Source organism: Protomyctophum parallelum (genome assembly GCF_964188405.1).
Source record: "Protomyctophum parallelum genome assembly, chromosome: 13".
Classification (NCBI taxonomy): Eukaryota; Metazoa; Chordata; class Actinopteri; order Myctophiformes; family Myctophidae; genus Protomyctophum; species Protomyctophum parallelum.
The window spans coordinates 30025377-30050496 of NC_139708.1; the positions used below are offsets into that span (position 1 = coordinate 30025377).

At 43.8% G+C, this 25120-nt stretch overlaps 1 protein-coding gene across 3 annotated transcripts; it reads right to left on the reverse strand.

Moving 5' to 3' along the window:
- nbr1b (NBR1 autophagy cargo receptor b) lies at positions 1-24889 on the reverse strand. 3 transcript variants are annotated; one of them, XM_083780281.1, is made up of 21 exons: positions 24640-24889; positions 20397-20459; positions 19404-19422; positions 19249-19271; positions 18713-18913; positions 17291-17368; positions 16612-16886; positions 15474-15599; positions 14720-14926; positions 13943-14102; positions 13540-13623; positions 12496-12681; positions 11651-11773; positions 11403-11478; positions 9872-10048; positions 9089-9536; positions 7852-8094; positions 5572-5645; positions 4758-4836; positions 4562-4655; positions 1-3859 (listed from the first exon to the last, which is right to left on the reverse strand). In XM_083780281.1, exons 1-21 carry the CDS (start codon positions 24739-24741, stop codon positions 3686-3688), a joined length of 3012 nt encoding a protein of 1003 aa, XP_083636407.1. In that variant the 5' UTR covers positions 24742-24889; the 3' UTR covers positions 1-3685. The 3 variants fall into 3 exon arrangements, with proteins under 3 accessions (XP_083636407.1, XP_083636406.1, XP_083636408.1); XM_083780280.1 differs by having other exon boundaries at positions 13492-13623; XM_083780282.1 differs by lacking the exons at positions 1-3859; positions 4562-4655; positions 4758-4836; positions 5572-5645 and having other exon boundaries at positions 7914-8089; positions 13492-13623.
- Between the last annotated feature and the right edge of the window lie 231 nt (positions 24890-25120).

A 25120-nucleotide genomic window follows, 5' to 3' on the forward strand; every position in this document is an offset into this window, starting at 1 on the left:
TTAATGAGAAAACAAGTCGTAGGCCTACTCGTAAGTGTAGTGACTTTTTATTACAGACAGATTTGTACATCACATACCATGTTCATAAAGTGCAACACAGACATAAAAGCTCACATCTCCGCCCACACACAAATACTTCACTTTGTATACAGACACTGTAGGAAAATAGCTCTGACCTGCCCAGCCCTACCCTTATTGAAAGCATACAGTACATGGACTGAATACACTGAAGCTATGCATTTTCCCCATTCTGTTAAATGCAGAACAAGTGACCAGTTTGAAACCCATGGTTATGCATTTGACGTGCAAGGATTCTTTAAACAAATGGTCAATCTATGTTTAGTGGGTTTCCCAATGACAATAGAAGGAGGAAATAACAGAACAGGGTCCTTGTTCATTATTGTTTAAGAAAACCCTCTTTGACATCATGACAATAAAACCATATATTCTACCAGTATGAAACAGTGTTCGCTCTTGAATTGTACTCTTGTAAATGTCAATAGACCAAAGATGCACTAATATGGCGATGCGACGCTAAACCTTACCATTGAAAGCAATATAAAGTTTGTAGAGGGTAACTTATAGTTGACTATTCAATGAGAAACACAGCTGAGACCTCAAATAAGTTAAAACATAAATAAAAAATAAAAGGGGAGGGGGGAATTGGGAGGGGTAGGGGCATTTTTAAATACTGGTCCAAATCCTCACTTAGAATCTATGAGAAATATACATAATCTTATAAAAACTAATTCAGAAACAATCAAATTATTTATCTGCTAATCCTAGACTTTCCGGTCAATGGCCATCAGGGCTGCACATTATTGGAACAGTGATCTCAAGTGTTTTCGTATATGGTGGGTCTTGAACCAAAACTGGGACGCAGGACGTTCTGAGAGGGTCATAGATGAAACCTAAAACTAGCTGTAATAGAGGAATATTGTGTTATATAGTGGGTTTGCTCTTGACTTCACAGAGAAGGTAAAATTAGGGTAAATCCAGTTTAGATCCATCAGTCGTAATCTATTCCTTCAACTCTACCCTCACCTCACCGCCTCAAAATCCCAGTATTGTTGAGTGCAAAAACAATCTTTTCTTGGTAACATTCGCACCAATTGCACGCCGGTCCTAAATTCTGAATCATTACTATTAACTTAACACATTCACATATTTTCCATAATGGAAAATTCTTATATGCTCATACATAAAAATAAACCATTAAATAAAACCAAACAACAAACAATCTTCAATCTTGATACATATCATTTGACTTCCAGTGTTACAAGTTTGGAATGCACTCACTACTAGCCATGTACCCACTGACTGTACATGATATTCACTCTTAAATAGAATATTTCATTTTCAAATATAATTAGTTTTGTGACTCATAACAACAATTTGCCTTACTTGTCAGTACAACGTATGTTACAACACACACTGAAACAACGCAAAGATAATTGAAAATTGAGCATCTTTTTAGCATTAATTTCATCCCAATATCGTCCATGACGAACTATTTATTTTCAGGGAGAACTGTCGAATGGACAAACTCAAGTGAATTCACTGATTAACCTGTGGAATCCATTCCGTCATGAAGTCCATATTGATGTGTTCCTAATATGTCTTGAGGTGTAGATTTTAGGAAGGAAGGATTGACTGCAATTGAGTAGCTTTTATGCAAACGTGTACGGTACTTATGTAAATGTTTTGACAAAGTATTGTACTCAACTACTTTTGTAAAGGCAAGACTCATAGAGCAGCCTATAGTTCTGCTTTAAACTCCCTCTGTCTCGTAAGTCAATCTTTCAGAAAGATTTCTGACAAAGAAGCTAGACTAAGTGCTTTAGAGAACGTCATCAGAGATTGGTTGGTAGGACATAGTTAGTCATAGTGAAATGATGACCGTCAGGATGCCACATTGGTCCTTTCAAAGTGACCATTACTGTATGCAACTAACAGTTACTCTGAATGTTCAAAAGTGTACAAAAGACTTGTATTATACTTGTATTGTACTTTTACTTGGGTAGTTTTCAACACAATTAATCATACTTCTACCTGAGTAAAATTTAAGTCAAGTAATTGTAGTAGTTCTACTAGAGTTTGATATTCTAGTATTCTTTCCACTCCTTTTGCCGATATTGTTCACGGTCCTACAGTCTTTTCCCCGCAAGTCTATATAGAAGAATAGAATAAGAGCCACACTTTGTCATACGACAGTGTCAAAACCCCAACGTAGCCTATCTACAAGCTCACCACATGACACATTTTGTCTATAATCTGCAATTTTTGGCGTGCAACCCTGTTGTACGACAGTGTATAAATGTAGTGTAAACTGTTAAGAATGTATTGTATACAAATCTTTCAACAAAGATTCTCCACACAAATGATGTTGAGGAGTACATTTTCTCTCATAAGCAATGCATCTGTGGGGATGTTTTTGTATTCATACATACACAGCAGAATATGAGTAAGGTAGGCCTACATAGATACTTTGTGTGTTTGTGCGTACGTTATTTGATTCTCCGATTTAAGTTCCAGTGATACAGACATAAACCAATGATGAATCCTCCGTTAGAAAATGCTGCAGGCACAGAGACTCTGTACCGGCCTCTACCCGTTTCCAAACGTCTGGTCCAGGGCCGACCAATGAGTAACCGTGAGCGGGTACATTTCTCTTCATTTTTGAGAACCCCGAACTACACTGTATAATTCTCAGTGGTAAACTCAACCATGGAACAAACATTTGGTTCCATTTGTACACTCGCAGTTACAGACCTGTAAGGGTCCATTTGGATAGTGGGTTACCCTGACCCGACATCAAGAACCAGTGGACTATAGCACAATTCAGTGTGGATATTCAGTCCCAATCTAATCACATTTGAACAACCTAGGGCTGGGGTGTTTGGCGATCGTAAAAAGAGACACCTTTATTTTGCCTACACTTTTACTGGCTTCCTGTAGATATGAACATTGAAATTATTTGAATAACAGTTCTCTCTTTCGCCTATCTCTGTGTTTGTCCGTGTCCTATGCAAAGCAACTGATCTACCACTATGAAGGCCTACGCTGAATGTACAGTAAGACTATATAACATGGCGGTCTTTATCCCAGAGAGCTCACCGGAATGTCTCTTGTCTTCATTATGGTCATAGAGGAGCTCGCTTACAGACAAGTCAACTTGGTCCAATCAGAGGAAAGTTGGGCAAAGAACAAGGGAAAAGGAATGACTGTTTTTGTTTAATCATTTGACAGGATATATCCTCCTCTTGCTTCTTTCTCACCTTGTTCTTCTTCCTAAGCTTCTCTCCCCTTCCTCCCTCAGATGCTGGAGGTGATGTTTCACCTCCCACTCCTCTCTTCTCCTCTTTTAAGTATGCCTCTTTTTCATTGATAAAGGGTGGATTGTCAGTCATTTGGTCTCCTCTCCTTAACTCCTCTCTCCTCTCCTCAGTAGTGTGGGGTTAGTTATTCAGGTCACTGTCTATCATCGGAATGACTCTGCTGACCACGTCAATTAGACGGTAGTTGTGTGTTTCTCTTCTCCTCTTCATTCCTCTTGTCTTGTCTCCTTCATCAGTAGCATGTGCAACAAGCTTAAATACCTCATTGATTGTAGTTATACGTCTCCTCTTCCCTCCTTCTTCCTCTCCTCCCCTCCCCTCCTTCCTCCTCTCCCCTGCTCTTCTCCTCAGTAGCGTGTGGAGTACCAGTCGTTGTCCGTCATCTGAACAAGTTCATTGACCACGTCCAGCAGGTTGTAGTTGTGTTTCTTCAGGAGTCGCTGGTTCAGCGGCCGGTCGCTGAAGCCCATCTCCACCAGCACCGCCATCATGGTGTCCTGGGTGGACGCATCAACGGGAGGCTGGACGGGACAGAAGACCAAAACTTCATCAAGCTGGCCACACATACTTCAAGCACACTTTGTGCGGCATATATGCAAGTTAAGGGGCCGTGTCTGCAGAAAGCCTTTTATGAGCGGAGGATCACTTTGGATATTGTCTCTGTCGGGTGGAAACCTCATGTGTTCAAATCTGTTACTTTTCAGGATTCAAATTTCCAAAATAGCAGATCGACAAGCTCCAGTTATTTTGTACACGTTTGTGTGATGCTGTAGTATGATCAAGTAGGGTGTTAATTTAGGAAAAAACACACAAAAAGCGGTTTCTGCCCGATATAAACAATATCATGTCCAGAGCGCTCAGCGCCGACATGAAGTGTGTTGATGCGCCCAGCGCATGAACCTGTAGTTGCTGTGCTCGAGCGTTGTGTCATCTGCACTATTAGCCCAAAATAAATAACCTAGCTGAAACAACGGTAAACAACAATGTAATAAAGCTGTATTATTTAAAAACCAAGATTTACCCTGTTCTACAATGAAGAGTGAAATTCAATTATTAGGGAGGATATACAAAATGAAAGACATTAGGGAAACATATCAGTAATTGGGTCTTATGATCAAAGTAAGATTATAATATTATAATGGTGTGTAAAAAGTATTTATGTCAACACATTGTTGACATCTGCACGTAACACCTGATCAAAAGCTGGGGAATATCTTACTGACCTGTGTGGGACCTTGACCAGTGAACAGAGCCTTGTAGGCGGACGCTGCTACTGACAGGGCTCCTTTAACAAGACCTCCTGTTATACCTGGATGTCTGGAGAGATATAGCACAGGCTCATTACAAATACATTATCCTCTTATACCTGGTTGTTCAAAGTTCAGTGTGTGTGTGTGTGTGTGTGTGTGCGGGTGAGACCTGGGGTCCTCAGGGTTCCCGTCCTCAGCGTCTTCATCAGCTGACGTCTCGTCTGTCAACGGCTGTTTAGAACTGGACCCTGGGATCCAACACACACATGTTGAGTGATTGTCTGATGCTGAATTAACACCCACAACGGCAGCGATTGCTATCGCTCTGTTTTGTCACAAAATGAGCATGACTGAGGTATGAGTGACACCCTGGTAATTAAGTGAGTTGCGATCCAGCGAGAGCACCACTACTTCGAGCGACTCAAGGCAGCACGGCTGCACCCCGTCAGCGGAGCTCTCAGCAGGGAGAACTACAGACACTCGCCCTGAAAACTTTCATCATTCTTTCTTCATTCAGAACAGGTCAGCTCCATGTATGGCTATCCAGGGTTTGATGAGGTCGGTGTCGTGACCTTCATATACTGTACATATGGAGACGGCCATATATGTAGTGTCGACCATATGTGGTGTTATGACGTGTCACGAGGCGTGATGTCACGAGGCGTGATGGGCTGACAACCATATATGGAGGAGTGACCTGACAGAAGGACGGACGGGTTTTGCAGGTTTTCATAGTAATCTGCGACCTATGGTCGCAATTAATATTGATATTACTGGCTCCTTCTCCTGCCGCATTGGGGGAAGTCGTTTCTGTCCATTAGACAATGCATTGAACTTTGACTCTTTCTGAGAATGCCACGATCACAGCTAAACTTGGTATCTTCCCAATATAAAAATCGATGAATCCATTATATCCATATACATATAGTGGGAGTGTTATAACCAACTTTAACTAAATTAAGGGGGGGGGGGGGCGTGCTCACCCTCCTCTGTCTCCATTCCTCCCTCAGCGGTGGCAGCTGTAGAGTCACTGTCAGTTTGTCCAGCACTCTCTGGACTGAACAACAGAAAAGTGATATATCATACTGTCAATACCACAACATAAATATACAACCTTTGTTTTGTTTATTTTACATACTGTATCAACAATTCTAACTTACTAAATCAAATAATTAGTATTATTTAAGCTATAGTTGTAACCAATCTACAATGTCAGAATGTGTCACATCACCACGTGGGTTAGGTTTGTATATATATATATATATACTAGAATTTCGCGGCCGCTTTGCGGCCGCTCATCCCAGAGTTACGTTGCCGCGCACTATGGGAAGAAGGAAATTGCGGGAGTTGACATGTAGTAACGGATGGGTTATTAGTTATTATTATGTGTCCTTATTAGTGTAGTGTAGTGTAGTCAACACGTTATGGCTCATACACACTGCCCGGTATTTGCTCCGATTATGCTGTCGGGGAGCATTTTTGGCGCTGGCCGACAAAACCTGACGTTAAGCGGTGCCCAAAAGGTAGATCAGGATCTACCAGTATAGATCACAAAGGCTTTGCAGGTAGACCACATGACATGGCCCTAAAAATATATATAATTTTAATATAAAAAACGATTTTTGCATCTGCCGCTTGAGATGACCTGAGATGACTTGATTGATTGACATCAAAAAGGGCCTGTAAGCTCAAACACACAATGCAATACTTGTTGTTGCGTACAATCATCAGTAGCAAAGTCAAATACCAAAAATAAAAACCCTACCATTTCCATTTCCCCCCCTCTATTTCCCATGTGCGTTTGTCTTATAGTTGCTCTGGCCTCTGTACTACTGCCACCTACCGTCCATTTATTGTATTACACAGTGGGTGAAAGAAACACACCCCTTAAGACTAAACCCCACCCATCAGAGGTGTGGCGTCCAGAGGTACCTTTGACATGACATTTTGTGTGTGTGTGTGTGTGTGTGTGTGTGTGTGTGTGTGTGTGTTTCGATGTGCAGGGCGTTGCTGAGAATGAGCACCTGTGCTCAGCTACTTCCCTGGGTAAAAAAAAAAAAGAAAAAAAAGAAAGGTACCTTTCAAAACCTATAGAAGTCAGCCTGGTACAGACGAACGGGACACCACTGTATGTAGCCTATGAAAGGCTCCTCAATTACATTTTGTAACTATTTTCAGCAATGGGATAATAGTTTTATTTGGTGGGTATATGAGCTGGTCGTTTTGAAAGTAGCTCTGAAGTAAAAAAAAGTGTGGGCAGCCCTGGTATAGATGATTATATATATATATTCATTCCGTGGGTAAATCCCTGTAGGCTACCCACATATTGGTAGCCTATATTAGCCCAATATTATTACAGTAGGAACTGTAGGAACAGACAGCTTGGTGTAAATGTCTCTAATGGTGAAAAGCGTCAAATGGAGTCTGTACGGCCGAAGATAAATGAACAGCTGACGTCCTCTCCCACCGACGTCAGCTGTTCATTTATCTCCTTATTCATACACGCTTTGAGCTGAGAGAAGCTATAAAGCGCCTTTTAAATATGACAATGCTGTATATACAGTATGTATCAGCTGCACAGTTCAGGCAAGCTGTGGCATATTTAACTTTAACAAAATAGGTTTGACAGCTTAAATCCGCGCGGCAGGCATTACTCTGTCTCAACACGCACCAGTGTTGTGTGTGTGTGTGTGTGGGAGTTCCTGGTCGCGCAGAAGAAATGGCGAATTCGAACGAATTGTAAGCGAGTCGTAGTGTGTGTTGAATGGCATTTGAATGGCATTTGTGGGCTTGTGAATGAATTTTCTCACATGTAATTTGTGCTCACTTGCATAGACCTGGCGAATTTAGCGTGGTGAAAGGGCAACAGTGTTCCGGGGGTGTGGGTGCTTCGGGCGATAGTGTTTGTAGTAAACAAATGCATTGGCGGCGTGAGTGTGGAAGGGAGGCATTTTTGGTGGCAGTTAAATGACCAGTGTTTGGCGGGTGGTGTTGAGTTTTGGCGTCCGGCGCGATAGGAGGAGATAGGTCCCGAACACTGCGAAGGTAAGTGTGTGACGTCACTGCCGTGTGAGTGTGTGTGGGTGTAGTGTGTAAGATGGTGTTGTGGGTGTTGCAATAGTGACGTAGCTGTTGTGGCTTTGGGTTTCTTGCCATGTGTTGGGTACAACTTCTCACTTGTAAGAATAGATAATTTCAGTATTTTTGAACACAACGAACTGGAATGCACACTAACAGCCAGCGTCTTCTCCTCATCGGCATACCTGGGTGTGAGGAAGGCTGTGGGCGGAGCCACCACCTCTGGCGTGAGGGGCTCATCGTCCAGAGTCTGAGAGGTACACAGCATGTCGTTGGCACTGCTAGTCTCCGACACCCCCGACTGTTCGGCCCCCGCGGCCTCCCCCCGCTCCCCGTCCGGCGTGGCAGGGTCTGTGCCGTCAGAGGAGGGGGTGTCAGGGTCCGTGGGGGTCTCGGCAAGGATGTCTCCTGGTTGGGAGAGGGCTGAACTGGTGGAGGAAGAGGAATATTAGGAAGAGAGATGGGGTGTTTAAGCAAGTCTGTGTGTGTGTGTGTGTGTGTGTGCGTGCGTGCGTGCGTGCGTGCGTGCGTGCGTGCGTGCGTTTTCCTGGGCTTAAATAGAAATTGATTTTTTTTGTGGACCCCAGGAAGAGTAGCTGCTACATCAGTGGCAGCTAATGGGGATCCATAGCAAGGAATAAAGAATAAATCGAGTGGAAAACTGGGCAGTTACTCTGCTGGCTTTGGGGTGTGGTCAGACCGGTCCGACATGAACATGGCTGGGTTAAAAAATACTCTAGTCGAAAGTGTCAAACACTAGGGGCGACTGTGGCTCAAGAGGTAGAGCAGGTCGTCCAATGATCCATGGGTCGGCAGTTCGAATCCCGGCTCCTCCTGTCTAAATGTCGAAGTGACCTTGGGCAAGACAATGAACCCCAAATTGCTCCCGATGTGTTGGTTGGTACCTTGCATGGCTTCCGCCGCAATCGGTGTATGAATGTGTGGGTGAATGTAATGCACAATGCCTTGGATAAAGGCGCTATATAAATGCACCATTTACTTGAGAGGGTCCCCCAAGTGTCTATACTTGTCCCTCTACACCAAATCTGTTCGCCTATCATGACATGCCCAAAATGTGGTTAATGTTGGAGAAACAGAACACAAATGTCCACTAACAAATGCCCACGGTCACCTTTTGAGGGCGCAACAACAGAGGCATCAACGTCATTGGACTGAGTTGAAACTACAAGGGAAGTTAGCATGCCTCCCTGCAGTAGAGAAGATCACTCTGTCTCCCATGCAGTTTTTAAAAGTGGAGGTATACGAGAGCATTGTCATCTTCACGATCAAAGCAAGATTACAGGTTGTTAACTAAGCTTAATCTTTCCTTTTGGCTTCATACAAGTCATGCTCCTCACTGTATATTTATAAATGTGTACGTTTGAATATTGATGTACTGTATGTGTGTGCATGCGTGCGTACCTGTACATGGAATCCCCCAGTGGCCTGCTGGTGTCGAAGCAGTCAGGGAGGATGATGATGTAATCCTCCGAAGAGGCAGAGGAAGAGCGACTCCTCACCCCGTCTATCTTCCCCTCTTTCTCCTTCTTCCCCTCCATCTCCTCCTTCTCCTTCTCCTCCTCCTCCTCTCCCACCTTGGCCCCGGGGTCCACGCCGATGCACAGTTCCAGGTCCGAGGCCCTTGGGGGGGCGGAGAGAGGAGCGGCCGCGGCGTTGGGGCCCGGGGTCGCCGAAAGGGGCATGGGCAGAGAGGCTTTGAGGTAGACTGGCAGGGAGGCCTTCAGGGCAGCGGGTGGTTTCAGCGGGGAGTAGGGGCTGGTGGGGCTAGTCTCCGGGCTCTGCTCCGTCTTCAACGCTTTGCTTTTCCCACAGGAAGAGGCGGAGCCACCCTGGACAGCCGGACGCACCACTGAGAGGAAGTTCAAAGAATGGTTTGTTTTGCAGTATTATAGTTGTGTGTCATTTAAAGTTTCTGTCACGTCAAGGCATGAAATCCAGGGGATTTATAGGGTTCACCTTATACGGAAAACATTCCGTAATGATACAGCGTTTCCATCTAGTCATTCCTGCATTCACGTTGGCTGAATGTATTAATAACAGCTGTAAATCTGTGCAGGAACTCCCCACATTATGAGTGATAGATTTGCAGGAATCAATTAACATTTGCAATTCCCGCAATCCTGTACAGAGACTACAGACATCCACAATGCCTTCATATATCATCATCGTCCATGTCCAACTCACCTTTACGTGGTGCTGGGCGTGTCCCTCGGAGGGGGGTGGGGTCAGGGCCCTCCTCCAGGGTCAGGGAGCGAATCACAGTCTCACAGACAAACTGGGTCCCACTGATGTCATCCTCACCTTCTTCCTGTGCTGGGACTCCACCCCCTTCTGTTCCAGGAGCCGCCCCCTGGGGCACATCTGAAGAAATTGATCATAGCATGATGATGTTCATAATACTTATAATAATAACATGCAACTTTATTTGTATTGATGAGTTTCAAATGTAGTCCCACACATGTCATGTTGGGGACCAACACAGGTGTTTAAATTTGTCTTATTGGCATAGAACTAATGTTCTACAACAGAGACTCTCTTTTTTCTGTTGAGATATTTAGTGTTTACAGTACGTCGTCATATAACTAAATATTCTGTGGTTCTTGAAAGAGTTACTAAACGCTCAAAAACACGGACAGTGGCTGAAGACTGTTGTACGGAAACTCCTGCAGTAAATGAGTTAAGACCTGAGGCCGATTCTGCAAATGTGTTCTGAATCATTAGTTCTCACACAATTCAAAAATAGCAGATGTACAAGCTGGCAGCGATAGCCAATGCAAAAATCTAAAATGGCACAGATGCAGATCCCGGTTTTAATGAGTTCATGTAAAATCAATTCTAAAACAAACATGCAACCTGTGAAGATAGGTGGCTAATTGTTGTGAGGAAAAAAACAGATTGATTGATTCATTGATTGATTGATTGGATTATTACTTACTAAATAGGCTTGAACTTCAACCTCTCTTGATTAACAAACTACAAATAGAACTCCACAGCAGAATGGCATCAAGGAAAAACGTTACCCATAAATGCTATAGTGACGACCTCTGCCTCTCCCAGAGGGTCAGACCTAGAGAGGGCCTTTGTCATGCGTGTGGGTTTCATGGTGAAAAGGGGACATGCAGGGACTCATGTCTGGATGGAAGCATGCATGGAGGGATAGACGAATGGAAGGAGGGATGGACAGATGAACCCAAGACAACGATGCATTCTATCGGTTCATCTACCCATCCCTGCCAATAACGAACGAACGGAGAGAAGGAGCAAGGAGAGGGAGGGAGTGAGGAGAAATCGGCAAAGAGAGTCGGCAAAAGTGAAAGATGTGTAGTTGTAGAATCAACCAGACTCTATACTAGTAATGTTGCACGTTTACTGTTCAATAACTTTATGTTACCAGGATACAGATCTGATTCAAGTAGGTGAGTACAGTTTTAAGGATATGACTCTTTTGGTAATACTCATGAATGATGATTCCATTTCAGTTCTTGGGGTTACGATCTGATTAAAAAACGATTCCCGGTTGAAAATTGATTCAGTACAGAGGGGTATATCAGGGTCTACTCTGTATAGTAGGGTCAGGGTGACTGAGCACAAGCTCAGTGGGTGGATCCCTCAGTCACCTATAAGGCACAATCTGGGATGAAAGTGGTGAAAGCAGCCAACACGTTTAATCAGCAATCGGTGGGTACTGATGTGAGGTGACGTGAGGTGGCCTTACCAGCTGGGGTGTCGTTAGGGACACTCTCCAGTTCCTGGACGATATTGATGTCCAACAACTCAAAGGACAGCAGATCCTAAGAAAGACAGAGATGCACTTCAAGATATTTCCCCGGACCAGGGCTTCACACAGAATGAATTATATATAATTAAAAAGAAATGCTATGCAAACCTATTCTTGGTTCTGAGTCATGCTTGAAATGCCCTTCCTGGCCCAGTATAGTGTAATAGCAGAGGTAGCAGCAGTACCTGTGCAGTGAGCAGGTCCACTGATGGAATGTAGTACTCCTCCTGGTCTACTGACATCAGAGGTTGGTCCCTGGAGGAGGTACACGACTTACTGTCCTTGGACGCTCCCAGCGTAATCTTACCCTACAGAACACAACACAACGGAATAGATTACTACAACATCCAGTAAAATAGAACAGATTACAACTACTAGGGGTGAACACAAAAAAAACATTGGTCCACTCAAATATCACGATTTTTAATGATTATTAAAATTGTTTTATGTCAGAATGACTGACTTTATCTGGTGCATTGAATTGATGATTCAACTTTTCATGGTCTATATTGTCTTATTTATTTTTTTGTAGTATAAAAAAGGAAAGTAACTTGGGGGAACAACATCCTAATATGTAAATGAAACAAGTGTTTCGGCACCTATGCATTATGCAATCTCATTTTGTGAAGAACCGTGAAGCATCGTGCAGCAGGAGTTGGCTGTCCAATTCATTTTAGTTACTCTTATGTTTTTGTTTATACGTTTTTTTAAATAAATATTTTCATGGAAAAAATGAGAATCGTGTGAGAATCGGGATCTCTTTTCTTGTGGAGGAAATCGAGATTCACATTTGAGCAAGAATCGTGCAGCACAATCGAAGTGGGAGGTTAAGTGAATCGTCCCACCCCTAATTACAACATAGAATAGAATAGAATAATTATAGATTACAACACAACATAACAAAACAGAATAGTAAGAACAGAATAGCACAGAACAGAGCAGAATAGATAAACAAACTGCCCTTAAATCAAAGACACTGTAAATATAAATGTTTCCTCCGTCCTTTCATATATTCCTCCCTCCATCCTACCTGTGGCGTGACGCAGGGCGACACCAGTATCCCATCAGCCATCATGGCAGCCGGCGCCAGGGGATCGACCACGATGCTGCACCACACTCTGGGTCCAAACTGCTCTCCCCCGTGGGCCAGGCGCCAGTGAGAGGTGTAGGAGCCCTCCACACTGGGGGCACACAGTGCTACGCTCACCACCCCGACCTGGACACACACGCACACACACACACACACACACACACACACACACACACACACACACACAAGGACGCATTTAACCACAAGAACCCCAGCGTTCCTATTCTAGTTTTATATGTCCAGGTTTTAAGCCATTAAAACCTGGACACCGCCACTGTTACTGTGTAAAAAGGTTTTTAAACTAACATTGATCATTTTTATCCAATTTTGAATATTGTGGGAGTCAAGTTGGATTGAATATCAAATGGATGGCACATTTCATGCTAGCAGAAACTACATTTGCACCAGAAGAATACAGCAGAAATACCCCAAAACTCGAAACATATATTTATTACATACAAAAACAGTAGTAAAGTAAAAGTTGTGGTATGGTGTTAACTGAATTACGAGCATGACCGTTTGAAAAACAACAATCGAAAAACTTGCATAGCAGTGCACTACTCTGGGAACTCGATGAATATGCCAGCTCCAGTTTCATTTGTTATTGGAGGACTAGCAGTGTGTGTGTGTGTGTGTGTGTGTGTGTGTGTGTGTGTGTGTGTGTGTGTGTGTGTGTGTGTGTGTGTGTGTGTGCGTGCGCGCGCGTGCATGCGTGCGTGTGCGTGCGTGCGTACGTGTGTGCGTGTGTGTCTGTAGAAGATGACAAATGTAACCGTATATATTATCTATCATGTATCCCACCCCCATATCCTTTTATGTTGGCTCATCTTATTGGCACTCCTCTCATGTCCTATTCTCGACTCCATCTCCTATTTCCTCCCCGTTGCATCTCTCCTCTGCTCTGCTGTCAGATTCATTATTCTCCTCTCTTCTCACCTGTCCTGGCTGGAGGAAGGGAACAGCCACCTCTCTCTCTCTTCTCACCTGTCCTGGCTGTAGGAAGGGAACAGCCACCTCTCTCCATCGCTCTCCAGAGCCCACCGCCAGGTTACCCCACATGAACTTCAACTGGAGGGAGAGGCAAAGAAACAAGGTCAACTATCAGCTCTGACCACATCCGTTAACCACATGAACCCTAGCGTCCCTATTCTGGTATGAACATTTGGCAAAAATAGCATATCTACAAGCTCGCAGACTGGCTTTAAATCGAAGATATTATTTAGTGCAAAGCAAAAAGACAGTGGGGCCTCTTACAGAGTGGTTAACACATTCCCTCCCGTCACCATAGGAGGTAACGTTAGGCCAGTGCCAACAGAATGAACAATATAATCAGAGAAGAAGAAGCATTATCCGGCTGACCTGGAAGTGATTGTAGATTAAAGTATACCTTGGTTTCGGCGCCCCAGCTGACCGTTCCAGTGTTCCTCATCTTCCAATACTTGATGAACTTGGTACCAGGTCGGAGTCGGGTCCCATCTGGAAGGTTCTCGTCCAGGAACAGAGCCGTCATGGCCGGGACCACCAGGGGACAGGGGCGCTTTGGACGCCTGGGCCGCAAGAAAAACACGCTTTAAATTAGAATTAGAATATAATTTAAATTATATTCCCCACTTGTCATCGACTCCCTCCCCTTGTTTTGAGGTGACGGCTATTCAATGACAGGCGTGAGTCACAATGGGAATGAGAGGGGTGGGGTGGGGGGGTGCTTTGGAACTGGAACCAGAATAGGATATACAGCACTGTTGTGAAAGACATGCCAAGTCAGTTACACAAAGTCAACTCATTAAACAAAAGGAAAAAAACTGAACCCACCCTTGAGAATTGTTGATTTGAAACCAGTGGTTTCTTTTATCTATGAAGTCGTGACACAAAACACTAACACACACTGATATCCCGGCTTCAGCCTCTGAATCGCTAGCCACGGCCATTGAAAAGAATATGTTCTGGAGGTGAAACATGCTGACCTCAATATTCCCCTATCTAAGGTATTTACAGTCAGTGGCCCACTGAGAATGAGTCACCATCCACTTCTGGCCTGAGATCGACCAAAGTCTGAGTCAGAGTTAGTAACTTTTACTGTATGTCACACATAATCACTGTCAGGGTTGCAGTACATTCTCACAGATGCATAATGACCGTTTTACTCTCTTATCTGCTAACGTACTCAGGGCTGTGGTGCTGCGTGGCCCGCGGCTGCAAGAGCACGGGGGAGGAGCTCCCGTCTCGGTGGGCGGAGCTCCACTGTAAGCCCCGCCTCTCCATCCTCAGCTGCTTCCTGATCTCCTTGACCTCGGCCTTCAGCTGCCGCTTCTCCGCTTTGAGGCGCTGTTTCTCCGCTTTGCGGAAGCTACGGTCCCCCCGCCTGTAGAACCTGGATTCACACACACATACAGATGAAGCTACGGTCCCCCCGCCTGTAGAACCTGGATTCACACACACATACAGATGAAGCTACGGTCCCCCTGCCTGTAGAACCTGGATTCACACACACATACAGATGAAGCTACGGTCCCCCCAACTGTAGAACCTGGAATCACACACACACAAATACAGATGAAGCTACGGTTCCCCTGCCTGTAGAACCTGGATTCACACACACAAATACAGATGAAGCTACGGTCCCCCCGCCTGTAGAACCTGGATTCACACACACATATAGATGAAGCGTCAAATAGAGAAGCATAATTCAAATAAACAAAACAAACACACTTCAAAATTGCAAGAATATTCCCTATATCAAGAATCCACCTCAACATTGCTAGTTTCATATTCTTTAACACAAACGTGTACTGTAACACTTTTAACAATAACTCTAAAATGAGTAACTGTTTCATTAATTTCAATACAGAAAATCTATGTCCAGGGATAGATAGAGGTGTCATGGACACAACCAGATAATGACAAATGTTTTCCTATACCTGCTGTGGTCCGGAGCTGGAGAGCCGTGCTCGGGGATGGACAGAGGAGTCCTGGCCCTCACCAGGTTGTGACTGGGGTCATGAGAGAAGCTACAGGGTTCACAGAGAGTACAGGACGTACACACACTGGAGAGAGACAGAGAGAGAGAGAGAGAGAGAGAGAGAGAGACAGAGACAGAGAAGGGAGGTAAATATGTATTAGTTTAGCCATCATACACAAAAATGCCATTAGAGAAACTGATCTAAATGATGCGTGAAATACAGCATCAAGCTACAGTAGTACCTTCACAGGGCAGATGATCTTTAAACACCACTGAGAAACATGAACTCCTAACTGTACCAAGCCTTCCTCCAATGGAGTACTCTCTTTATAAAGAGACAGAAGGTGATCACCGTACGATTAAGGTTCTGGGCAACAGCGCCTGGCTTTAAATAGGACCAGAAAGGGAAAGTACTTGGGGTTGGAGTGAGTCGGGGTGTTGCCATGAACAGAAACTTAGCACTAGTGTTAGGTTTCGAATTCCAGTTCAAGTAAACAAACACGATGTCAGCGTCTTGTGTTTACTTCTACTAAATTCCCCTTCGTTTCCCTTCTCTTGCATCAACATCCCGCTCTCTCCTTCCCTCCTGTACTCTCTCTTCCATTCCATCTTTCGTTTTCACCATTACACCATTTTATGAAACATGCAGACTCCACAACAACCAATCAGAAGATCATTTTGGGGACGTCGGACCCCACTTTGAGAATAAATAGGGTATATGTACAGCAGCCATTTTGGAAAGAACTCTTCCTAGCTACATCAGGGCCACTTCCCTACTTCCTTCAAAGGTGTTGCCGATGATACTAATTGAGGCTCCATTTAGTGTACAGTGGTTATCAAACGTTTTAATTTCAGAGAGTAACACACCCTCACAGGGCCATTTGGAACCCACTCAAGCACACTTTGGGACACACTGGTGTAGCAGAGTGTTTCCAGTGAGCAACACGCAGTAGCAGCACCCGGACTCCGTTTGACCAAAATGGAACAGAGCCTTAATTAGTATCATCGGTAACACATGTGAAGTGTTTCTGCGCGCATAAGTTATTCTGCGCGCATAATAAAATACACCCCATGTGTGGTGCTCAACCTCGCCTCACCTGCACTGGTATCCTCCTCCGGTGGTCTGCCCCCGGCAGGAGGAGCAGGGAGGGGTGGAGGACGAGGAGGAGGGCGCGCCCGGCAGCGTCGAGGAGGACACCTCGGGGACCTGCTGGGCCTCGTCTGGGCCTCCTGCCGCCGCTCCTCCACCGCCCCCCGCTCCTCTTCCTCCTCCTCCACCCCCTCCGCCACCCAGGGGCTTGTGGATGCAGCACTGGCCAGAGAACTCCCTGCAGATCTTCTCCACCGCCTCACGCACCACCTGGTCCTTGAACTGGAGGAGGGAGGGAGGGAGAGAGAGAGAGAGAGAGAGAGAGAGAGAGAGAGAGAGAGAGAGAGAGAGAGAGAGAGAGAGAGAGAGAGAGAGAGAGAGAGAGAGAGAGAGAGAGAGAGAGAGAGAGAGAGAGAGAGAGAGAGAGAGAGAGAGAGAGAGAGAGAGAGAGAGAGAGAGAGAGAGAGAGAGAGAGAGAGAGAGAGAGATATGTAGATAGTAGGGTGGAGGTAGAGACAGATTTGGTATGAGAGAAGAGGGGAAAAGTAAAGTGTCAAGAATGGGGAAATACACAGAAATGGATAAAGTAATTGCATCCGTTCATTATTATCATTATTATTATTATTCCAGAAATGGTTCCATTTTTGTAAAGACACTGCATAGTTTGTCCTGTAGAGTGCACAGACCTTCTCCATGTAGGAAGTGAACCAGGCCGGAGGAGTCTTGTCTTCTTCTTTGGTGCCCTTTAGTTCCTTCAGAATCACCTTGGGAAGAGAAGACAAGAGTTCATCAGGTACGTCAGCAGATTCTACAAAATGTCTTCCAAATCCTGACAGTTTTCTGAAATACCTATGTTTCTATGTCAGTGCTGGTAACTCAAAATATGTATATGTATTTGGCTGCCGACCCGCATCTGAAAATATGTTGTTTCAGGGACCGGGAGAAAACACATGTGTTGAAACGGTTGCTGTGAAAGAATTATATATTCAAAGATTTGCGCACATTTCCACGATTAAAAAAAAATAGCAGATCTGCTATTTTCAACATATAAAGTTTAAAATATTGGTTAAAAGCTATAAGGTGACGCAGATGCGTCCTCAGGTCTAAACGGGTTAACAGGGGTACATTCTGTCCGTGCTGGTTCCATTTCATGTTGGTGCATGACCTCGCACGCAACACCACTATCACCACCACAGGTGTTGTGCAACATCCCTAGCAGTGAGGTCCTCGCTGCACGGCCCACTGGGGGGAGACCCACTGGCAGACCAAGGACCAGATGGGAGGATTATATCTCCACACTGGCACTGGAACGCCTCGGGATCCCCCAGGGGGAAGTTGCTAATGTTGCTCTGGAAAGGGAAGTCTGGAGCTCTACTGTTGGAATTGTTAACCCCTTATTTGGAAACTAAAAGATGTGTGTCCCTTTGTTCCTTATTGTTGGGAATCAATGACACACAAAGTTCAATCAGATCATACACATACCGGTATGCTATAATACAGGTTGTAAATATAATATATAAAACATTGCACATACTGTGTGTGTATACAGTGAGATTTTGTCTTTTAGCCGAATTCCAGGGAGTTGACAACCCCTAGAAGTGAAGTAGGTCGGGAGTGGCTTATTGTCGGTATCAGCCGGTAACACGCGGGAGTCTACTGTATACCCGTTACAATGCGCTAGACCCCTGGGAGATGGATTGCTGAGGAGGAGCGCCACACCTACCATCAGCTCCCAGTACTTCCCGCACGACTTGCTGCACCAAGCCGTGCTACTCATTTGCTGAGTTGGCGGTGCCATCGACTAATATCACTGCATAGATATTAATCTGGAACTTCGGTGTGGAAGATTTATTTACAAACCGATTCTAATCACAGCAAAAAAGTCTCACTTTGAATAGTGGCTGATTGGTCACCCACAACTATGGGGTGAGCTAAATGTAATTAAAACCGAGGAGTGCCAGACCAATCTCCCCAGGGAATGTTCTTTTCCTGTGGCAGATTTTTGTCTGGTTTCCAGGCTACCCAGACCCCAGACTGGGAAACACTGGACTATACAAGCAAAAACCAAGAAGTATATATTCATTAATGGATCCAATGAGCTTTCTTACCATGCCCTGTTCGGGGACAGCGGCCTGGATCTTGCGGCTCACCACCTGGGCCAGGGCGGGGCAGTGCTGGGGCGGTCTGAAGCCTCTCTTGGGCTCCGCTCCGCTGGACTTGGTGGTGGTGGTGGTGGTGGGGACGCGCGCTGGCTGGCCTCGCGTCTCATACACGTTCATGTGCAGACGGTTGCCTTGCCTCGACGCACTCTACGGAAAGAGAGAACACGCCAATCAGTTAGATTCACTGGTCAGATGTGCAGCCCCCGTTTGAGCTGAACTGAATACATGACGTTGCACTAATTGAATTTGATCAATTTGGTTTGTTTCAATTTCAAATTTTCAATGCATTTAATTAAACAAGCTCAAAATGTGTTGCATCACATTGTGACGCCTACTGTACACTGCCTTGAGGGGAGAGTGCTAATACTGGGCACTGTGAATGAACCAATATGTAATATATTAACAGACTAAAATAGATAACATAAAGGCATAGACATAGTACAACTATGGAAATGTAAACAAAATACAACTTTACAACTTACTTTCAATGCCTCCTCATACTCAGCTGTACAGAGAGCAGAAACCATGTTAATAATGTTATTGAACATCTCATATTCATAACAGTAACTTCCATATTAATTCATCGTTGTGTTATTTGTGTGCGTGTGTGCTGCGTGCGTGTGTGTACTTTGCATACCTTGGCTGTTGATGGACACCTGTAACAACAAAAGAACAAATATGTAAATTATATTATCCATTCAATTGCTTACCAATTTGTCATTTTTTGGGCATGTTTTTCTTTTCTATTCTAAATGTACATTTATGAATTAATTTTGCTTTTATAAGAACATTTCTGCATTTGTATGGATAATCGGCATCAAAACATGATTTGACACGTGTCAAAACTACACAAAATACTGAAATTGCAACTGCTTCAACTTTATTGCCATTGTATAAGGAAAACATTTCATTCAGAAGATACTGCAATAACAAGCTGCAAATGAGATCACCATGTGGATTAATTACTAAATTGTCAAACTGACAAATACTGTTCACAGATCTCAACTGTGGAATGACAGCAATGAAAGCCTATCAGAGGATGCCACCAAAGTATATTAGAGACATGTCACCAAGTTGGAAGAGTCATATCAGAATGAGACAACTGTAAAGTTAACACCTCTTCTCCCAGGAGCAAAATTAAAACGTAACGTAAATTAAATACTATAAAGGATTGCAGATATGCAGATGTCGGATTGTCGGCTAATCAAATGCTTATCATTTGTAGCCTGTGGCTGGTAATGTTTAAGCATGGGTTTGGTGTGGTTTCATTCATTCACCTTAATTAGGTTAGGCACTGTTTGTTAAGCACTTAACTGGCCCAATATACTTTGTCTTATGATGAATAGTTAAAATAGCCGATCAACAAGCTCTGCTATCTACAATAAAAATATAATACATGTACAGTATATTCGACCACAACCAGCAGGTCATGTGTTTCTTTCTTATGTCTACGGTTATGGTGCAGATCTGGGCAGGGCGAGAAACAGTGTGAGAGAGGTTTGGGTTTCTACAGTTTCTACATGGCTTAATAGCTTTTCTTTTACTGCATGACGGATGGATACCCACCACCCCTGCGTTAAAACAGGATGTCACATCTCCAATATGGTGATGTGTTCATTCATTGACTCACCTCCTCGCTCTCCTCGTCAAAATAGGTCACCTGCAGATTACACAGTCCAAAGGAACGCTTTACCTGTACAGGAAACACACACACACACACACACACACACACACACACACACACACACACACACACACACACACACACACACACACACACACACACACACACACACACACACACACACACACACACACACACACACACACACACACACACACACACACACACACAGTTAAAGACAGAGCATCGACGAGACGGTTTGTCCTAAAGGGCAACAAAGGAGGAGAGATAGAAAAGGCAAGGTGGGAGATAGAGAGAGTGTGAGAGAAAAAGCTAAATGACAGAGAGAACAGAGAGAGAAGGGATGGAGATTGTGGACAGGACAGAAAGCGACCTGGATTTCAGACAAAACAATCATTTCAATGAGGGTGAACTCAGTGACTCAGCCTGTAGTGTCGAGGTGTGTGTGTGTGTGTGTGTGTGTTATATGAAGATATTTATATGAATGGTAAATGGTGCATTTATATAGTGCCTTTATCCAAGGCGCTTTACATAGATTGTGCATCAATTCACACATTCACACACATTCATACACTGATGGTGGCGGAAACCATGCAAGGCACCAACCAGCACATCAGGTGCAAATAGGGGTTCAGAGTCTTGCTCAAGGACTTCGACACTAACTCTGGGCTAGCCGGGTTCGAACTGGCAACCTTGTGGTTACCATCCAGCCACTCTACCCCTGTGGCTCTATAGTCTATATAGTAGTATATAGTTATTTATATAGTTGCATAAAATGAAGTTCAGTTAATGAATACGTCATATTTACAGAATATTGAAGTTTTTATACCTAATTCTGTGTATAATTAAATTACTTCTATTCTCCTCTTCCCCTTTTTTCATCTCTCTATCTCTCTCTCCTCTCCATTTCTTCCTCTCTCTACATCCCTGCACAGTCTAGCAGTGGAACTACAACTCAACAGCCTGACATCTGCAACTCAGCAGCACTCAGAGAAATTAAGGTTCCTCTCCCTGTTATAAATACGAATGGACCATAAATCCAGCAGTCCATGTACGCCAGTGAGATGTATTTCAGCCTAGTTCCCGTTAGCCTCCTCAACAACAGCCACACATTAGAAAAATAATATAAAAGAGTATGTGTCGCGCCACACCCACATCCAAATGTGCCCTAGAAAAAAACAAAATGGCGGAGGTGCCACGCCCCCAAAGGTGCCCTCAAAATCTAAAGCAGAAAAAACATCTACTACTTTTGACGTTTTCTCGTTCAAGATCTAAATTATTGATGAGTCCATCTGAAAGTCTCACCTTTATCATTGCATGTCATCTGTCTCCTCATATGCCTGCAGGCTAGCCTCTGTCTCAGATATCTTAACTACTTTGTTGACCGGGAGGCCCCCAGGGTCTATACTTGGTCCCCTCCTTTTAGCCGATCTAAAAGCTCACAGCGTGTCACAGTAGTTTATAGCTCCTGTGTTCACTATTATGACATGCCCTGAACAGGGATGCTATAGGAGTATAGGGTTATCATCTCAGTTAGGGTTTATCAGGATTGGACCCATCAGTCTAGCGCAATGTTTGCAAGTGCCGACACAGGCAACCTGTTCTGTAACACTTTACATAAAGGTCGGTTCTATAATGCCTTATAATCGCATTTATAATGCGCTTATAAGTTATAACAAGGCATTCTAGCAATTGTTATAAAATATAAACCTTTATAAGCATGTATGATTACTTATAATTACGTTTATAACATATTATAAGTGCTGGTACATTATAAAGCTCAGTGGAACAGCATTATTATAAGAGTTATAATGCCTTATAATTGCATGCATTACAATGAGGTTATAATGCATTATAGACACAAAACTTAATAGAAATTCTTACCACAAATTCTACTGCTTTAATGGGACAAAATAAAGCTAAGCTTAACTATCACCTTCAAATCATCATTTTGTCATAACATTTTTTATTTTATTCTTGTTTTGGTGACATGGCTGGTCATCTTCTTCTCTCCCTCTCACTCCCTCTATCCCCTCCTTTCTATCCGTCTCTGCCCTCATCACGTTACAAATAAACTAATTAAATTAAGTGAATAATGAATGAATGAATGGATGGATGGATGGATGAATGAATGAAAAGTGAAAGTACCCATAGTCCATAGGCTATTACTCAACATGTTGTTTCCTAGGTTTGGTTAATTCCATTTTCTCCACTCAGCCCTGAAGTCCCAGCCAACAGCTTTGTGCCAACTCAACACTAGAGTCCAGCTGCTGCTGAGAATGTGATTTGCACTTCATGACTCATTTGAATGCAACCACAGTGATAAAACTGTGTGTGTGTGTGTGTGTGTGTGTGTGTGTGTGTGTGTGTGTGTGTGTGTGTGTGTGTGTGTGTGTGTCTCCACTGTCTGTTTGAAAGAGTGCTGATGTATGTACAGCTGATTTGTTGCGGGCGAGCAACAAATCGTTTTTGGTGAGCTACAAATCCAGAATCAAAAGCAAAATTTCATGAAAAGATGCAGCAATTGTTAACCGCTGAGCTTGGCTATAGTGAACCAATTGTACTTAAATAAATACAAGAATGACACTTTTTGATGAATGGCCTTGTCACTTAGTTGGTGATATAATGTAACGTTGTTAATTATGTTGCTATAGCAACACTATGATTGTGTGACATCTAATTGTGTGACACAATTGCACAGTGTATCCTGCTTGTCTGTCTGTCTTTCTGCTACCAGGCAAGACACACACACACACACACACACACACACACACTCCAAAGTTCTGCAATAAGGGCCTACATGCTTGTCAATGTATAGTGCTTATCAGGGGAAACCTTAACTCTATTTCCAGCAGTGGAATAATAAATAGACCTGTCTGTCAGACTGATGCAGCCTTGCTGGCCTGCATTAGCCGCAATTTGCAACTGTAGATTTTTGAGTGGTGCAATCACTCCTACATCCAGCAATGTCTGTGTACCTAGGTAGGTAGGTACCTGTATGTGTACCTGTATGTATAAGTGAGCACGAGTATGTTACTTATTTATACCAGTAGGGGGCACCAGAGTACAGAGAAGAAATTGGAACGATACAGAGAAGAAATTGGAACGATACAGAGAAGAAATTGGAACGATACAAATTGGAATGATACAGAGAACCAATAGACGGGAGTTTCACCACTCGGTTCACACTGGTGTGATTTTTTTACAATGGGTTGAATCTAGAGTTGCAACAAGCTCCATCCACTTCCTATTCATCATTTTTGGTTTGTGATCTGCTTGTCTTAAACGACGTTAAACTCACCAACATTGCAGTTGTAGTCCAAGCTTGAATTATCCTCTTTCAATCTGCCGAGCTTGTTTTTCATAAAAATCCACCGTAGAGATGTTATGAGATACTTTCTGTCAAGACATCCTCTGCAAGTGATTCTTTTTCTAAGTGTTGCAGTTTGGAAGCACTCGTTTTTGTTAACGGATCGCGCTGCTGCCTCCTGCATTATGTGCAAATTCGAAACAGGTGGAATGCAGGGCCGTTCAGTGACGTACGACGAGTGCTTCCAAACTCCAGCACTTAGAAAAATAATCACTTGCAGAGGATGTCTTGACAGAAAGTAGCTCATAACATGTCTACGGTGGATATTTATAAAAAACAAGCTCGGCAGATTGAAAGAGGATAATTCAAGCTTGGACTACAGCTGCAATGTTGGTGAGTTTAACGTCGTTTAAGACAAGCAGATCACAAACCAAAAATGATGAATAGGAAGTGGATGGAGCTTGTTGCAACTCTAGATTCACCCCATTATAAAAAAATCTAGAGTTGCAAATTGCGGCTAGGCCTGCATGTGCACCTCTACAGTCCAGGTGTAGACAAAGAGGAAAAGGATAGTAGGGTGGCTTTCACTGAAATATAGTCTACAATATAGACCCATTAGATTTATCCACACAGCACTGACCTAAAATGTGTATTCTACACGGATTCTGTCTTTCAGTTGTGAGGTTTGCGTCCAAGATGTTGATCATCAACATTCGCTGCCTGATGATATTACAAAATCACACATCACGACTCACACAAACACGACATGGATGACAGCACGTTTAAATGACGGTAAATGATGGTGCGGCCCTGCTCTTATAGCTTGGTGACACTCTGTCGTGTCGTTCATGTGTCCTCTCATGATGAATGATGACATATACTGTCTCTCTGTCCGTCTGTCGTTCATCCGTCTCTTACCATGGCCTCCATCGACTCCCAGCTCTTGGTCTCGGAGCCCGACAGGAGAAAATTCTTCGCATTCCCCCGAAAATTCACCTTCAGATTGATGTAGAAGTCCATGGCTGCGCCTGTCTCTGATCCTGCGCGTTACCACATATTACAAACGATGACAATGTATCGTTTGGGGGTTTATTTCAGTTTTTAAGGGCGAGTAATTGAGGTTAATCTCGCCGATTCTCTCTGTACTGTGACTTATCTGTGGGATGAGATGAGACGTATTTTCTGTTTACATCAGAGCCCTGGCCCCGCCCACAAAGCGATCACATGTCCGGAAAAAGGAGCTCCGTCTTCTGTAGTATCATCGCTGCGCAAAGACGCGCAACCACCACTCTGCGCGCAACCAGTGCTAACGTTTGACACTTGACTACACTAGATGGCAGTATTGGGTAAATGATGGAACTTTCAATGGGCCAGTGGTTCTAAAACTTAAACTTAATCT